At 50.6% G+C, this 18,496-nt stretch overlaps 1 protein-coding gene across 1 annotated transcript in view; it reads right to left on the bottom strand.

Annotated features, from left to right (window-relative positions):
* The window catches only part of EHMT1 (euchromatic histone lysine methyltransferase 1), a 67,193-nt gene that overhangs the window by 12,388 nt on the left and 36,309 nt on the right, over nt 1-18,496 (bottom strand). Inside the window, exons 11-22 of the mRNA XM_026049178.1 lie at nt 16,028-16,171; nt 14,276-14,502; nt 13,359-13,523; nt 12,807-12,889; nt 11,320-11,426; nt 8,768-8,890; nt 6,815-6,916; nt 5,989-6,093; nt 3,421-3,575; nt 2,431-2,598; nt 1,893-2,037; nt 390-467 (exon numbers count right to left, since the gene is read on the bottom strand). Of these exons, the coding sequence (XP_025904963.1) occupies nt 390-467; nt 1,893-2,037; nt 2,431-2,598; nt 3,421-3,575; nt 5,989-6,093; nt 6,815-6,916; nt 8,768-8,890; nt 11,320-11,426; nt 12,807-12,889; nt 13,359-13,523; nt 14,276-14,502; nt 16,028-16,171 (1,602 nt within the window). The remainder of the gene's footprint in view (nt 1-389; nt 468-1,892; nt 2,038-2,430; nt 2,599-3,420; nt 3,576-5,988; nt 6,094-6,814; nt 6,917-8,767; nt 8,891-11,319; nt 11,427-12,806; nt 12,890-13,358; nt 13,524-14,275; nt 14,503-16,027; nt 16,172-18,496) is intronic.

Here is an 18,496-nt window from a genome sequence, read left to right as displayed (position 1 = left end):
AGGAAGGATCACAATAAACAAAAAGCAAGSAAAATCTCCTTAGCACCCTCCCTCTGCTCACATATTACAGCGTTTCCTGTGTTGCTCTGAAATGGAAGCTGGTTTCACACACGGGTTATTAAACGTGCCCCATCACAGGGGTGTAATTAATGGTTCAGCTGGCAGGGCAGTAACACAAACAAGGACCATGAAACAGCCTCCCGGAGCAGGCATTTGCTTGTTGTTTTATCACGTATGTCTCAAAGCTCACACTGCAAGGGGAGGCATTTTTACACAAAATGAGGAGTTGTGCAAGGAACTGTGTTTAAGGCACTACTGCAAGTGCTGGATTCTGCAAAATCCAGTGTACAAACATTGGTCTAACCAAACACGAAGTTGTGTGTCCTCACCTTATCATACCAGCAACGCATACTGAGCTGGCCACACATACAGTTACTGGAGGAGCAGTCATCTATACATACACAATACTGCAAGAGATAAAAAAAAGGGATGAAATCAAAGCAATTCAGGCATAACTGAAAGAGTAACTTCTGTAATTGGGCCAGACAGGAAACAACACGTCCTCATCCTCCCCTGCCTCTTGCTGGAATGCCTCTCAAGCACCTCCCCAAGAGGCTCTACCTCACTGGCCAGCAAGATGATCACCCTCAATGACTCTGTGCAATTTTTACTCCTTTCTTCAGTTCTGYGTGGTCTCCAGCGTGCAGGAAGGGATGACATACTGAGATGTGGAGCCATCGTTTCTCATGGGCATGTGTAGCCTAATTCTACTCATCTTGATCCCTGCCCTATGAGCTGCAAAGGGCAGCAAAAGCTCAGAGAAGGGACCAGAGGTGGGACACGATGCAATGATCCGTCTCACTGAACCCCGACTGCCTGCCTCTTCCTACATGGTGCTCCAGCTGGCTTCCTCTCCAGTGTGCCCCAAGCCCACATCACCCACCACCAGCTACAGAACAGATCTTGGCCCTGGGAAGCTCATTTCAGCTCCTCAAGAGCTACACTCAGTGATCGGTCACCCATGTCCTGCACCTTCCCACCGCTGCTTTCGCAGCTGGGCCTGTTGAGCACTCCCACTATCAAAATGGCCTAGGTCAAGCCTTAGACRTGCAGTCACTAGGAAGACAGCATGGGCCTGGCCACGCGTGAAGGGTTTATGGCAACTGTGTCCAGCAGATAGGCTGCTGGCCACCAGACAGCAGCATAGGCCTCTAGATACTGAAGACTGACTATCTCCACAGTGCCTGAGCAACATCACAGCAAGAAAAAGCGATGAGCAACACTGCATTAGTACTACCCCAGACTACAAATCTGTTTGCTCTACAGTTTCTGCAATCAGATGGTCTCCAAACAATTCATTTACTCTCTATACCCACAATAAAGGAAAAGGACCAAGAGGAGCCACCTGAGCCAGCACCAGGTGGCTGATGCTGCGTCTCCAGCATCCACCGAACACAGAGGTGAGTGAAGGCCAGGAGTGGTAGCAAAGCAGAATCCCATCTCCCAGTGCAAGAGCTGGAGGAGTTTAGGAGTAAAATCTAAGTGAAGCCATATGGAAATATTAAGACTAGACATTCCTAATACGAACAAAAGACCAACTTATTAGTATATATAAAGTATATATAATATATATAAAGCAGAGAAGTACCCCCAAATCCCTCTTTTCCATGATCCCATTCTGAGAGCTGGAGAGGAACGTCTTTTCTCTGAACCACCCACCCACCCTGTGCCCCGTGCTCTAGGTGTGCCTGCTTGAGCGGGAAGGTTGGACTAGACGATCTCTAGAGGTCCCTTCCAACCTTGAATATTCTGTGATTCTGTGAACCCTCAATCTACAACATTTCTAAATGCAAACAGTAGGAGAAAAAAAGGGCATTTACCCAATCCCTCACCTGCAAATGGGTGATGTTTCTATCAATGTCCATTGGGGAGGTGACACAGTTCTGCGAGACGTATTTGTAGTTGCTGGGACATGGCTCGCTGTCCACTGAATTGACACAGGGAATTGGGATCCTCTCATAGCCCCGGGCGATATCTCTGTCGGTGGGAGAAAGAGAACTGTCACTACTGGGAGAAAGCTCAGCTTTCCCAAACAAGGGCCATTCAAACGCTAACCTGGGGCAGAATTACTGTCTTCAATCACTCAGCATTCAAAGCTTGAAAGCAATTCAAATGAAAACTGAGTTAATTTTTTTTCATCCCGCCTTTCAGAATGTTCTTTGTGCTTCTGAATATTTCTATTTGGATGATGAATTTACAAACTACATTCTGGATCTGCACATGTCTAACTCTCACTAAGCTCAAACTGACCTTCACACCAGTCTCCAAAACGAAGCATAAGCTTAAATCCTTTCTTAAACCAGGTTTTTGGCCTCTCTGTTGGCAGAGCTGCATTTTATGACCCACAAGCAAAGCCAGCTGGATTCTCACCTGCTCACTACCTTCTCTATCTGGGCAGGCTTCTCAGTAGATGATTCTTTCAGAGTCTTGTTCATCTGCAGAGCCACCCAGACCTGAGAGTTAAGGCTGGAGCACTGGAGCGGAGTCTCACCTTCCTTGTTCTTTAAGGTAACATCCGAGCCACGGGAAAGAAAGAGACTGCAAAACAGCAACAAAGGATAAGCATCCCAAGGGAAACCGTGCCAGGGGAAGAGCAGCTCAATCACATTCTCCAGCCAGCCCTTAAGGGACTGGGGAGAATCTGTAATAGTGAATAATCACAGGGGTTTCTGTATTGGGCCTGTTCCTTCTCCTTGAAGGGCCTGGCAAAAACAAGAGACGGAAGCTCTGGCACTCAGAGGGCTCAGGGCAAATCTTAGGCGGCCTCGGGCACRAGGAAGCAGCCTAACTTCCACTAGGCTGGAAACTCCCTCCAGCCCACGAAGTCACGGGTGGGAAAAGGAGGCCACAAATGGAAGAGTCCCATCAGAAACAGCCTGTCCCTGCTTATACTCACCAGCTCTCAGGAGCAAACCCACTGAATTTACTCAGAGCAGGGACCAAATGAAGGAAAAACCTTATTATGCCACATGAGCAGGAGAAAAGCTTTCCCCAACACCTTGGTGCTGAGGCACCAGGCTAGGCTCAGCCCCTCAAGCCTGCTCAAGACTCCAGGCCTACTCCACAKCTGCTTGATCCTTCTACACCAGCTCTAGCAGCAGGAAGCAATCTTGGAGTGAACATGCATTAAAGTAACATCCAACTGARGAGCAATTTCTGCTTTGAGAGGAGGGAGAAACGAGCAATCAGACACCCGGAATTTCAGACCCATTGCGCGCTGGAACAGCTCAGGAGCAGGTCCCAGGCTGGGCTTGTGTTCAAYGGCCAAGGAGCTCCCAAGTCTCTCCAGAGCTCGTCCTCTGGCGCCCGGATACCACAGAGCGCGCAGGGGACGGAGGGCAGCGCCGCGGCCGCACTTACACCACGCACTCGTAGCGGTTCTCCCTGGCTGCAATGTGCAGGGGGGAGTCTCCGTGAATATTCACCGCGTGTAGGTCACACTTAGCAGCCAGCAAGATCTCCGCTATGTCCACRCAGCCAGAAAAAGCAGCCCAGTGCAAACAAATATTTTCCTCCTGCAGGAGAAGAAAACAGAGTACAGGCAGTTGAGTGCACTAAAATCCCACCGCTTTGGGGCTTCACCAACTTTCTGCTCTGCATCTGGGGCGCTCAACACATGCCTCGCCTTCTCCCTCACTACACTGCTCACTGGAAGTGCAGAGGCGGCAGGGAATTCTCTGCGCACACAAGCGGGGAGTCCTCCCCGCCGCCTCCGCGCACCGAGGACGGGGAGGCTGCTCTCAAGGCCCCCATCGCTTCCCTCACGCGAGCAGGCAGACTGCCTGTCTCTAAGGCAYCAAACAACCCGGATCCAACTGCAGGAGGGTGATGGCTGTGAACCAACCCGCTGGGAAAGGCCAGGAGCTGGGCTGTCCTGGCCAGCCACGCTCCACATCTCCCCATGCTGGAAAATTAGAAAGAGGGGAAAAAACAGCCTGCCGAGAAAGAGCAGAGCAGAAGCTGTGCGGTGCACGAAGGTGCTAGGCAGCGAAGCAGCAGCCACGGGAACGCAATCAATCCGACTTCAGGCATCTCTTAAATGCTGCATGTACTCATCTCTCGCTAACAGCAGCACTAGAAATAGCTGAACACTCATCTTTTCGATAGAGATATTTTAAGCAATGATACTCTGTTTTTTGTTACAGTGCGATTTGCAGCACGCTTTAAAATCCTTCCACATGACAAGCTCTAAAGATGCCAACTAGAACAGTGCACTGGTAGTAATGATCACGTATCTTATTTTTTTCTTTTTTTTAGGCAAGCTGAAACAAAGCACATCCTTTAGACATCGTCATTGCAGCTTAACTCAGATCTTTCCTTAAACAAGGGGGCTACTAATATATATTAATATGTCTGGAATTGAAAAAAAAGAAAAAAAAATACTTATATATATGCTTGGAATATATCCCAAGCAGGTGGGGGGGACTTTTTTCTATATGGCTTCTGCCTCCCATTAGGAAAACATCTAGAGAAAACCCCTAAGCAGTATTATATACCAATCTAAATCAAAACTAACTCCAGCAGAGAGCACACCAGATGCTGCTGTCCAGACAGGTTGCACACCCAGCACCCACCTAGATTTCCTCGCTTTCCATCAGCTCCTGCCTAACAGCAGCGTCACCGCAATCAATCGCGTCTCTGCCGGAGGAGGATGTTTCTCGGGCGAGTAACGAGTATCGCTGCTTCTTAACGACTGCAATCAGGGGACACCAAGCTGCAGCTAAGTGAYGGGCATGCGAAACGTACACCTGCCAGGAGGGTAGCTCTCTAGTGAGTAAATTGTTGACTAAGATGATTGTCACCACCTAATGTACGACCTAGCCGCTGGTGGCCACAGGCTTCTGAACAGAGCAGGTAAGCTGGTGTTTTTCAGAGTCGGTGTTAGGGCAGTGCAATGATGCAACAACCCAAGAAGTCACGCCCCACTTTGACTTCTGCTCTCAGGGGCTGTGCCAGATCAGATCCACCTTGGAACTATTCAAGCCACCAAGACATGGAGGCTCCTCTGGACATGGGACTTTCAGGCCACTGAGGACAACTCCTTGGGAGCAGYTAGAACAATTTCCGAGCACAATGAGTTAAAATGCCAGGATCTCTTCCTGCCAGCAGCAAATAGACAGAAAGTTATTTGGGGTGACAAATACAAGAGAGTTGCTTATATCTAGAAATGGACCAGCAGCCCTGGACAAGAGAACGTGCTGCCCTGGGCCATGCTAGAGCACGAACCTAGGGCAGGACAGGTACTTCACTGCGAGCTCTGTGAGCAGAAAGCAGCGAGCTGAACTGCCCCTCCTGTATCCAACTACCTCCCACCTCCTCAGACAAAAGGTCATCTCACCCTGCTTCACATCCAAGCCCACCTTGTGCTTCTGCTGCTGTTCTATAACTTTAGAGCCAAGGGGAAGAAAAGAGAAAGATGCTACTTGGAAAAAAAGAAGAGCAGCAGTGCTGATAAAATGTATCCCCTATATAGAAGCGTGGATGCTCTCTCATTTCTTCCCAGTCATCTCCACTGTCACCGCCTCATAGCTTATCTCTGTCTACTCTAAACAACTCCTCTGAAAAAGGCCAGCAGAGCAGACGTTCAAAGCTGCCGAGTCAGACTCGCCTGCAGTCAGACTGCCCAAGCTACCGAGTATTTTCCATCACAAAGCAGAAATTAGGAAGTGAAGAGCAGGTCAAGAGCAAGCTCAAAATCAAGCTTGAAGAGCTGCAGCAAGAGGCCTTCTTACCAACCAGCAGGGCTTCTTCCTAGAGCATGGGGCAATATTCTCCCACTTGACACTGTTCACTCACCATCCCTAAACCACCCATGTCAAGGGACCACTGGGCCTCCCTGCACTGAACCTGCAAATTGTGTTCTTGACAGCTCATCTGTTTTTGAAACAAGACTGTGGATTTCTGAAAAGGTTTCCAGAAGAGCCTCACATTGTCTCGGATGTTAATGTCCGACCCCTTCGCAAGCAGCAGCTTCACCAGCTCAATATGCTTGTATTCAGTGGCCCAGATCATAGGTGTCCAGCCTCCATCGTCCTGGAGAGGGAAAGCAGAGGATGAGACACTCAGAACAAGCAAGAAGGTTTCTTCTTGACTACAAGCCCCTTGGCAGCCACAGCTGCACCTTGAAGAACCACAGGTCCTCTCCTTCAACCCCATCACACTCCCTCACTTCATGTTGCTGCAGAAAAACATCCCTTAGGRTCCTGCAGAGCCCAGCACGATTTGAACCAAACTACTTCAGCAGACTGAGAGTTTATTTGCAGCTCAGCACATTGCCAATGGATCTCCAGGGTGTTCAAATACAGCTGACTGACCAAAAGGCACAACAAGCATCCAGCTTCTGTAAAAGGCTGTATAAAGGGGCACTGAGCAGTCCAGGAGAGCTGGCCTTTCCCCAGCGGGGCCGCACCCTGCAACAAGACCCCAGTCACCCCAGCCCAGACCCCAGGCACCAAAGCAGGTCACCGGACAGTGACTCACGGACCCTGAAAAAAGTCAGGCTCCGTAGGCAGATCCAAGGTCGGGAAATTGTAACTGGAGGCCCACGGCTGACACGTGTCCAACAGGTCAGCAGGGCAGGCCTTGTCCAGCAGGACAGCGCGGGGCTCCCGCAGCACTGCCAGCCTGCACCCTTCCTCAGATTTGCCCAGCAGCAGGACTGCATTACAGCAAGCACCGCCTAGGCAGCATTTTGGTAAGGCTCAGGTGTCTGACCCAGGAAAACTGGCTTCTGTGACCTGTACGAAGTCTTTACCTGGCAGTTGACATCCATCTGCCCATTGGAGAGAAGGTACTGAACTACATCGTAGTGCCCCTTCTTGGCAGCCAAGTGCAGACACGTGGATCCTTCCGCGTCCTGGACACAATCACAGAACAGACGTTCAGGGAACCTGACCTCTCGACACCTCTCCCATCTCCACAACCATAACGATGCTCAGCAGCTTCAGAGACAAGTTCACGACTCCAAGAGTCTCCAGGCTGCTGCACGAGCTGCAGGGCAGAGGGCTGCATGCGCAGGGACAGAAAGGCAGAGCCCCTGACCTGCCTGCACTCGTGTACTGAGATCCAACACAGTGGGGAAGGTTGCAAAGAAAAACGCCCTTGGGAGCTCTGAGCACAGAGCCTGGTGTAGATGGATGGGCTGGGGCTCTGAGTCACGATGGAGACACTCCCACACTAGCACCAAAAATCCTGGCTGCACTCTGATTTTTATCAGACATTTATATCCTGTGAGCTTAGCATACAGGCAGGCCCAAAGACCAGGAAATGAGAGACTGGAAAATAGTGTAATTGCTCCATTTTGGACATTGCTGCAAGCAGGAAGCACAGCTCGGTGCTAGGGAGCAACTCCCTGAGCGAGTAGGGAAGTTTCAGGTCAGGGATCACACTCAGGGAGCTCCCTGGGGCAAACAAGCAGCCTCTACTCCCTCAGATCCCAGACACACACGTGAATAAGGCCACGTCTTTCCCCTTAGACCAGCGTGAGACAAGGGCAGTTCTCAACCTTATGAGGAGCAGATGTATCTCCAAAGGAAGGTGCTGCCTGGGGCTGTTGTGCCCTCTTGGCAGGACCAGCACCAGGACCTCAGGGCTCCGCGCAGCCGCCACCCCTCGGTGCTGCCCTCCCTGTCCCCGCTGCTCCAGGCTGGGCACACAGGACAATCACAGTCAACTGGCTGTTTTTCATGGAAGTGGCTGGAGCCAATTCCACATGCGAGGCTGCTCCTTTCAAAAGGGGACTAATTTGGTACAAGGAACTAATTAACATAATAAACTGTCTAGACTTCAGAAGTTATTACAGTGATCTCAGGCTCCTAATTTGCGTTTGCACGCTCAGGATTCCTCTTTCCCTGCACCTCCGAAGCCAAAAGCAGACTGTTGGACATGAGTAACTGGGCTGAGCGGCGTCCGGAGTGCACCGGGACGCTCAGCGCAGAGGCCAGCAGGACCCCGCGGGTGTCTGTCCTTTCCCCCTTCCCAGCAGGGATCCAGCTTCCCAAAAACGATCCCAAGGCTCACGGGGGCTGTATTTCCGAGCTCATGCAGCCCCCCCAGCCCCAGCCCACAGCTCAGTGAGCAGAGCAGCCCAGCCTGGCCCTGCTGCTCTCCCTCCCGGCAGCACCTGAGGAGAAGGCAGCACGGGCAGGTCGCAACAACCCCGGGTTCAGGCAGGGAGGTTCCTGGGCTACAAATAGCATCTGATTTATGGGACTAATAAACAGTCTGTGTATTTTCCAAGATTGCAAAGCAACCGCAGCATGTTAAAGGCAAACAGACAGCTGCATTTTATTGTATTTGTTTAAATTAAAGGGTAGAGTGTCTGAAGATGGTGTCCAATTTTGCCACTGCAGCATGAGGGCAAAAAATAAAGTGCACATCAGACCTTTGGAAAGCAAAGCTTCCGCTGTCACTTTTGCTGGCTTTGCGAGTACCTAATTACCAGCACATTTTAAAATGTCACCCCAAAAAGTTCATTAGAGTATGCAGAGAAGGAAACCTCAACATCAGTAAACTCCAAAACCATCGCAATGGTTTTGTGGTATGTAGAAACACCGCTGAAACGGTGCCGGCAGCAAGCCTGGCCTCCCAGGACAAGCAAGCCCAGCTCCCTCTCCCTGGGCACTTCCAGCCAAGACTTAGAACCTCTCAGGGAACCAACAGCTGACAGAGGCTTCCTCGGGGAAAAAGACAAGGAGCAAACTGCTACCTTAGGATCCATTAGTGCTCCAGCCTTGATAAGGTATTTCACAGTTTCCAGGTGGTTGTTTTCTGCTGCTTCCATCAGTGGAGTCCGCTGGTCCTCCGAGCAGGTGTCTATATTGGCACCAGCCTGTTAAGAGGACAAGGCAGACGAGAGAACAATTACAATCACCSCTGTTACGCACAGGAAGGACGTGGGAATAGACATTTAGCAGCAGGTTGTTTCTGAAATTTAGCCATATAGAGCAGGAAAGGAAAAGGAGGAAAGGGAAAAGAAACAAAACAGAAAAGGAGGCAGAAAAACATCACCTGTTCTGCAAAGCATCTCAGCCCACTTGCCCTCCCTCCTGCCTTCAAGAGCCAATAGCCAGGGCATGACAAAGCCCACTGCCAGTGTCAAAAACTCCTGTTATTAATTCATCCTGGACTGCTACTTTTGGAATATTAAATGTGCACTTCCAAAGAGAAAGAAAACAAACAAACAAACAAACACAATCTTCTCCTTATTCCAGAAGCTTTTGTTTTCCCGGATATTTCATTTCAACACAAGGAACAAAACAACTAGTTCTTCCCACTGTCACAAGCAGTTGGAACAACTTGCTGGTAGTAAACAAGGGAAGAGCTCTAAAGAACTTCTAGTAATTGACTATTTCTGTTGGAATCAATGATTACATTTCTATAGCCTTTTCTGAGAATAGTTTTGGTTCAAAAGGGAGTGCCTCAGAGAAAAGAATTATTCTTTTCCAAAAGACTGTGTCAAGTAGCTTGACAGAGTTAACTCTTGGGTTTAGCTGAGTGCTCACACTGCACTTACAGAAACAACAAAACAAGATGCCCAAGCCCTGCCGCAGAGGAGCATCACTCCATCCCTGTGCGCAGCAAAGACCTGTTTACAGCACCAAGCTGCTGACTTGGGCTCACCTGGCAGGAGGAGACRCCCTGCTGCTCCCGGGTGCCTCCCACTGAATGCATTTGTTTTGATTACCTTTAAGGAGCTGCAACGCTTCAGGCCAGAGAGGAGGCGTTTCACGTGTGCCGCGCTGGGGACGTGCCCRGCCAAGCACTGCACAGCTGCACTAGCCAGACTTGAGGGCACAGACGAGAACACGAAGGATCTTGGAAACAAACTGACCCTTCCCACACTCGGTGCAAACTGCTCCTAACGGCTCGCAAATCAGGCAAGTCACTGCCCTGCTCTCTTCCCAGGCAATAACTCACGGAGCTGGCCCATAGCTACGTCCTCACCGAGCACTCCCAGCTCTCATCCCGAACGCACAAGCCACTTTCTCAAAGTCCCTCTAAGGTTTCCCAGTCACACAGGGAAACAAAACATACTGCTGGTCACTCATGCTGATGACACGAATACAAGACAAAACATACATAAATAAATTTTCAGATTTTTTTTTTAAAGCATTTTTTTCTCATACCGCTTTGGAAGAGTTTAAGCAAGAACACTTTTTCTGACTTTCTTCTCTTATTCCAACTGACTGGATCCAATTCTCAAATACTAAGCCTTCAGTACGTCTGCCTGTCTCTCATTTTGACCTGCAGGATATCTGCACCATGAAGGAAAATCCTGCTGGGGTTTCTCAGGCTTTGTCAGAAGAGGAAGATGGGGTGCAGCAGCAGGCAGGCTCCAGAGTCCAACCACCTTCTTTACAAAGAGCACCTGGCAGCAGCAGGCAGATCAYGCACATGCTGCCGCACAGCCTCATTTGGCACCTCCGGCAGGGAGGTCACAGAATCACAGGATGGTTGAGGTTGGAAGGGACCTCCAGAGATAATCTAGTCCAACCCCCGCCTGCTCCAGCAGGGACACCCAGAGCATGGGGCACAGSGTGGCGTCTTGGCGAGTCTGGAAGATSTGCAGAGGAGGAGACTMGACAACCTCCCTGGGCAGCCTGTGCCAGGGCTCGGGCACCCCCACAGTGAAGAAGTTCCTCCTCACATGGACATAAAACTTCCYGTGTTTTAATTTATACCCGTTGCCCCTTGTCCTATCACTGGCCACCACGGAGAACAGTTTGGCCTCTTCCTCCCTACATTCTCCCCTCAGGTATTTGTACATATTGATCAGATCTCCTCTCAACCTTCTTCTCTCCAGGCTAAACAGGCCCAGCTTGCTTAGTCTGTCCTCATAAGATAGGTGTTTCAATCYCTTCACCATCTCTGTCGCTCCCCGCTGGCCCCTCTCTAGAAGCTCCAGGTCCCTCTTGTCCTGGGGAGCCCAGAGCTGCCCCCARTGTTCCAGGTGCAGCCTGGAGGTGCYGCTCTGCCTGGTGTGGGAGGCATGGAAGCTCCCCCAGGGTCCAGAGCGCCCCGCATCAACACTGCCAAGCTCACGGGGAGGACAGTGAAGCTCACTTGAAGAACAGCCTAGAGAGCTTCATTTCACCTAAGTTTTCACACTATTTTATACCTCCCCACTCAGCACACCCTGAGAATGAATAAGTTTTTAAGGGAGGGAAGTTTCAGGGTTAAGTTCCAAGCGGGGCCATGTGGGGCAGGAGACCAAAAATGACAGGAAGCTGCTCCAAAAAACGTCAAGTGGAGACGAACCTGAATCAGCATATGGCAGATGTCCACATGGCCGGACTCGGCGGCAGCGTGAAGAGGGGTTCTCTTATTCTGATGCTCCATTTTGAAATTAGGGTCAATCCCATCCACTGAAAAACAGGACAGAGACACGTTYGAATACAGTTCAGAGATTAGAGGATTAGAGAAAAGGGTAACAGGAGAACCCAAGTATCTCAGGTAAAGGCTTTTAAGGGGGCTGTTCCCAGCCCACACCCTGCACTTCTTAAGATTCACTGCACACCCAAGAAAGCCGGGCAGTCTGATGGACATTCAATATACAACAGTCCTCAAACCAAAGACTTCAGAAACAACACGGAATTTACTACCTTTAAGGCACTACAATTTCTACCAGAACTTCTTAGTCAAATTCACCGTGTGAGGACCCATGAGGAACGACCACTTCTGCAGAGCTCAAGCAAGTATCTGCTATTTGTTTGCTCTAAGGCCACCTCCATCTCCCTCAAATTCTCAAATTTCTGTTGCTAATGGCAATAAAAATCAACAGCATAGAAGACTAAAAATATTTGTTCCTTTGGAAGCTGGAAAAAAACCTGGAGTCACAACTGCCTGCCCTCTTCTGCCTCGGGACCACTATTAGCTGCTCTCAGTGTTGGTGACCCTCTTTGTATCTCTGTGAATACAGGGCTCCAAAGAGGATGGAGCTACTTTAATTAACACCAGCCAGGGATCTGGTCAGCAACACCAGCTGGGCAGAGACTGACGGATGATGATGAYGCCAAAGATGTCTGGGCATGATAATATGTTGCATATGAAGCTGTAGTTAAATATCAGTGCATAAAGTTTTTGTGCTATTAAAGATACAAACAATGAAGCTAACATTCACTAGAAGAAAAAAAAGAAGAATTTAATAAAAGAAGAAAAAAACACAGAAAATGTCCAAAAAACATAGTGAGCTGTACTGGAGTGAGAAGAAAATGATCACATGGAAATGTTGTGTCCTTCAAATGAGGAGGTTCCTTGGGAATATTTATTGATAAAAGACATCCCTGCAGTTCAAAGTCACTGAGTGACAGACAATTATGCACCCCCAAAAAGCCACATGTATTGAAGACTCACGTACTGAACTCTTCCTTTCTGCTCTCTTGCAGACACTCCCATCTTTTTACATCCCTACTGGATGCACAAACCCAACTATCCCACTGCTTGGAGAGGCAAAGTCCTGTCAGACTGGAAAACCATGTGCAAATCACTTGAGGGCAGAAGGCAGCATCTCTGGCTGAAACTGTGTCCAAACACAGAAGGAAGCTGGGAGCAAGTCCACATTTCAGAGAAGAATGAAGCCATTTCAAGTGGCATGTTACTTGCAAAGTGACTTTCTCCTCCAACACCACTCACGAGGGGCAATGGGGATCYGACGCGCTGCCGTGCTGGGAACTGGACTCCAGCAACTCCCGGCAGGAGCTGGGAGTACTGCCAAACACCCAGCGTCCGGAGAAACAGCCACTTACCCAACATCAGCAGGACTTTCTGCAGTTCTCCTTGCCTTGCAGAGAAGTACAACTGCTTTGGATGGAACCGTAACTTCTTGGGTCTGTAAGAGCGGGGARAGAGGTGTAAGTGAATCCCCAAGGAACATTCCCAGCATGTTACCACATCCCACTACCACACCATGCCCACGGCAAAGCCTGTTCCTAGGGGACAGCTCCAGAACGTCAGCAAAACCCAAGAGTACCAGCTCTTCCACAAGGGTCTGTTCAGACTTGCAGCTCAAACCGTGACAGACTGGTTCTGCCGAGGGCTGGATCTACTCCGCAGAGCTGGTTCACAAATCCTGGGGTTTAGTACCCTGGATAGGAATTCCCAGCTGCGACTGGAGGGCCAGTGAAGAACTAATTCCTCCAGGCAAATAAGTAACACACTGTAACTGTTCTCTTGAATCACTAATCTGCTCGGGGTGGTGAATGGCTGCAGGGAACAAAGATAYGCTGGGTCTGCGTTAGAGATGTCTCAGGTTTCTCTAGGTGTGCTAGAAGCAGAGCGATGCAGAGGCCTTTTCTTACTTTTCAGAATCCAGGGCAATCAGGGCACTTTCCAAGGTTTCTTTTACTGGTCCCTGGGTGAGGCTAGTAGTGGGCTTTGGAAAAACTGAAGACCCAGCCATGTCAAACACCTCAGCAGCTGAACTTTCTGGCTTATCTTCCTCTGACAACCGCGTTCCAGTGCCACTGAAGTGAAAAAGTGAGAGACAGCCAAAGCACAACCATTAAAAATAGGCAAGAGTATGCATATCTTGTGCCAAAGAACGAAAAGAAATGGGTTTTAAATGCAGACAGCTTAAGCAAATTTGCAACACACACCAATATATTTTACAGCCTTTTCGGTAAGAACTTGCCCTGAACAGGAGTTGCATTGCCCTCTGATTGCTTTTAGATGTACCCTGGGCAACTGGAAATGTAGGAAAACAGGGCTTGGGCCACTGTCCTACTTACTGCAAGTCATGAAGACCATCAAAACAAGATCAGATCTCATGGAAGGTCAAAGCACTTCTCAGAAAACAGCTCAGTGCAGGGATGTTTTGATTTTGTTTTCCTCTGTGTTTGGATTCTCCCCTCAAGCCTATCTTGATTGCTTTGAGTCACGTGCCATGCTGCTACCACACACATTTCCCTACCTCCTCACAAGACCTGGCAATACCAAGCCCCTCTATTACAGAAGAGACAGGAATTGCATTGATTTTCCTGCTTCCCTCTCTTCACACCTCAACAGCCCACCTTGGCCCCCCTAGCCCAGCTCCCGCTGYGTGGCTGGGTCCCTCTGGGACACAGTGAGTGACAAGGGATCTGCTTCAGCTCAGCCACAGCTGAGGCAGGCCGGTCAGAGCAGGAGCAGAAAACACTTGGCCGTATCAGGAGGCCCACGAGTGTTCAAATGCAAAGTGCAGGGCAAGGCTGAGGTTGCCACATGCTCCCAAGCTCACCTCCCCGTGGTGGTGTCAGCCCTTCCCTCCACAGCTGCTGGTTTCTGCTGCTCATAGGTCAGCGACACCGTCGAGGTCGTGTCCGCTTTTGCTATCGTCACCTCCTTGGCCTTGGAGGCCTCCTCCCCGCAGTGTGGGCAGTAGCTCGTGTCATTGACCTGGGAGGCACAGTTCTTGTGGAAACGGTGGGAGATGCTGCTCTCGGGCTGACACTCCATGAAAGTGCCCTAGAAAAACCACACAGAAGGAATTCACATCCCGGTCACTCCATGCCTTCCTGCTTCTACATGCTTCATCCGCAGATTCCTGAAACACCTCATGCCTCACCACTCTTGTCCCTTTCAACACAGGAAGCCAACACTGCTGCTACCTTGGAAGAGAACGGGACCGGGGTGCTGGGACTAAACTCATTAGCTAGGGACTGCAAAGCAACGTTTAATTGCACTTGGGAAACAGAACCACTAAGACMCGATTCCCAGCTCTAACACTTGAAGGTCTCGCTCGTGCCTCTGGATGTGCCAATGTATTGAGAGGACTCCCCCAAAACTGCAAAGGAAAACTTAGTAGCTGAGTGCTGAGCCAGGGCTAAAACTACCTACCAGAGCTGTACTCAGGCCATCCAAGGAACTGCACTACTACAGTCAGAGCAGCTGCTAACCCAACGCAACCAAAAGCTTCTACGCTAGGCCAGCCTGAGGACCTGCAGGCTGCTTAAACCCCCAGGGCGGCCAAATGCCCCTTTTGTGGACTAAGCAACATTTCTGATGTGATCTTCCCCTTCCTGCAAAGGCCCCTGAACCAAACTGAAGGCCCCCCTGCTCTCAGCACTCACCAGTGCTACCTGAAGCCCTCCTGTGCTCGTGTGTTCCTAATGAGGGACTGGCCTCCCACGCTCCTGGCCTCACCTCTGGGCTAGGACCTGGCACTCAGGGATCTAAGAGCATTTAAGGAAAAGTTGGTTAAAACTCTCTTTTTTCCTAAATTCACACTCCTCCACAGAAACCTAATTACCTCTCTTTCAGCTTTGCAAAATGCCTGTAAGGGTTTTGAGGCTTTTATCTTGCAAATGATCTTTGACTCAGCATGCAAACTCCGGATGGCTCCATTTATTACAATAATGCTCGAGACTGCTTGTAGCATCTTTCCTTGAGTCATCTTAAAAAGCACCTCACTAACACCACGCAATTAAGCTTCCCAATCACCCTATGAGGCAGAGAATTGGTGTTTTGTCAGCTTTAGCAACAGGGAAATTAGGACACCGGTGACTTAAAGGACTGGACCAAAGCTATTCAAAGCCTCAGCGGCTGCGGCAGAAGCAGCAGCAGGTCTGAAACCCTGTCCTGCTCCAGTGCCATCACTTGGGTCCCCCACCTGACCCCTTGCAAGCGGGCACTGGGACAGAACCACCTTGTGCTCACAGCACAGCCTAACGTGACTTGTGCTGTGACTGACCTGTGCAGAGGAAGGAGCAAATGCACAAATAAAACCCTCGCTGCCGAGAAATTCCTACGGCAAGACACCCACTGCAGGGAAGCACAGTGAGAAGCAGACAGCAGCATCTCCCGGGGGCTCCAGGAGCCTCAGCGACCCTCGCACACATTTCTCTTGAACAAAACACCRTCTCACTTGCTGTGGAAAGAGGTGGAGCTCACGCCAGGAAGTCAGTAAAGCCCCTGGGGTGCATCTCCACCTTCGCCTCCTTGGGCTACTGTGACATGTACCCCCTTCCCTAGATTGAGAGCACGGACTTACTGCAGTGCAAAAGTATCCACAGCCAGGGCAACACTGGTGTTTCACCATCCTCCCTCTATGGTCCTCACACAGCACCAAAAGCTGGACTTTGTTAGACGGGCGCATCAGTTCATACTTAACCACACTGTTTGTGCATCGGCCCAGCTGGAACAGGAGAAATTAAAGGAAATGACATTACTGGAGACCAAAACACTCTCTGCGCTTGTGCGGAGGAAGGCTGTGCGCTGCCCTGGCTTTTTCACAGTAATTCCGTCGCAAGCCAGACAGCATTAGCGGTGCAGCAGGAAGCCRTGAAGCTGCTCTCCCAGGAAGAAATGCATCATTTACTAACTAACATGCATGTGGCCCAGAGGCGTTTGCTCCTCACAAGACAAATGGTAACTGGGAAGAGGCAAGGGCYGCGGGACAGGCAGCCCCGGGCCCGGCACAGCCGCTCTCCCCGCGCCACYGAGCGGCTCTCGGCGACCAGCTGGACAAGACCTACAGCTCTTGTTCTGAAGAGGGAATCGCAGGAAGATAAAGGGGAAAATAACAGCTCCTGGTTGCCAGCTAAGCTTTCGTCTGTACCGGCTCCAGCACTGGCCTCTGCCCAGACCACAGGGACAAACAGCCAGGCTTTCACCAGAGCTCAACTCAGGTCACATTTCGAGTACGTTTTCCAAGGGATTTCACCACAGGATGTGCAAGTTTGGCCCTGAACACCGGTGTTCTCTTGTACCGCCTCATTCTGCTCGCTCCGGAGGCTCCGTGGTCGGGCACGGGCTGCGGCACCCGGCTCGGCGCTGGCTTCGCCGCCCGCACCAAGGGGCTCGCGGCCGCCGCCGGCGGGACGCGGCACCGCTGGCTTCTGCGAGCGGCTCTGCCTAACACCCACCGGCCCCCGGCTGCTTCACACAGCACACGTGGGAAAAMCGTGGGAATTCCAACGTGAGAGGCGAGGAGGCATCCCCAGCAAAATGTGGGCCGCTTTATTGGGCACTGCCACCCCGAGCAGAGAGTCAGCAGCAAACAGTGTTGACTCATCCCTAGCAGGCTGTAACCGCCCCTCTGCCCAGCTGAGCTTCTACCTGCTGCTTCCTCTCAGCCTAACTAGGCTCTTCCCTAGTTCTTTCTTGGTGTTTTTACTTCTTTTTAGCTCCCCTTGCCCTGCAGAACTACCGTCGCTGCAGAGAAGAGGCCAGATTTTAGCCAGGCTTCCTGATTCAACACATTGTGTCTCTCATCCGAGGTAGCCACATTCCAGCTGCAGGGTCTGCCCGTGGCTGTGACACCCTGGCTAGAGGGGTCGCCCGCAGAGCTTGCAGGAGTGGCAGCCACGAGGACAATTCCACCTCCTTCACCTGCCAACGGAGCGAATTCTACACAGGACGCGTGACAAGGGGCAGTGTCTGTGTGAGCCAGCCCTTCCTGGCTTATATGTCACCCCATATTGCTGGCCAAAGCTTTAAAAACTATGAAACGATTGTTATTTCCAATCATTAGAGAGTACAGCAGGGTGCTCCTAACTATTTATAACATTACCCAAGGACATGCCAGTGTGGAGAGCCTACTATTCATACATACAACATCCTTACAACATCTCTGAGTCACTTAACACCCCTCTCTGGAAAGGAATCTACCAAGCCATGGCCTTCACTGGGCCTCTCGCTTATGTATCTGGGGAAAGAACTATCAAACAATCACATCCAAGAGAAACCCTTTCATGTGTTTGCCTTTCTTTAGAAACCYTGGAGATTGGAACACTAGTCCCTCTCTCTCCAAGTCTCCAGGGTCATCTCTCTTTAATAAATCAGTATTGTTTGCCATGCTTTGGAAATGCCTTTCTCTACAGGATACCAGCACATACCAGCAGAAATAGAGCTGGGCCCTAAACTTCACTGCTTTCCTCCCTGCCTCTTTCCACCCACTCACCTTCTCCTGGGATTCTACAGAAGGACAAGGCAGATTCTGCCTCCCTGTCCCACTACCAGCAGGTATCAGGATGGTTCAATGTGACTGCGGCTCAGCTGAAGCTTAAGAGAAACACGAGTGCATTCCAGCAAGAGGAGGATCCAAAGAGTTGGTGCCTGTYCTGAAGCCTTGCTTTCCCAGCCCTTGGAAGGAGTCACTTCTGCCACTTGCTTCCACACTTCTGGAACCAGTACAGCCCAAGCAGCCCAGCTAGAGCCAACTGGAAGTCATCAAGTGCAGGCGTTCTCAGTCGGCCAGCCCGGAGGYTGCGCGGGTTGCCAGGACATAGGGAGCTTTGTAACAGAAGCCTCCTTGGGGGAGGAGGGAAGAGCATGGCTGGGAGAGACTGAGCTGGCGGAGAGCATGCCAAGCCCAGCAGCTCCAGAGCGGCCTGGGAAAGGCTGCATCAGCTCCCTCRGAGCCAAGGAAGCCCAGCTCCCACTAGACGGTCTCACTTCGATGCTCATGTATTTTAGTGCACTTGGCCTGAAGTGTGTCAGCTCCACCAACCTGATCCAG

This window comes from Nothoprocta perdicaria, unplaced genomic scaffold (assembly GCF_003342845.1).
Source record: "Nothoprocta perdicaria isolate Ctin4 unplaced genomic scaffold, notPer1 scaffold_6, whole genome shotgun sequence".
NCBI classification, from domain to species: Eukaryota; Metazoa; Chordata; class Aves; order Tinamiformes; family Tinamidae; genus Nothoprocta; species Nothoprocta perdicaria.
The sequence above is the reverse complement of the archived record's forward strand: the minus strand, read 5'-3'. Positions and strand labels throughout refer to the sequence as shown.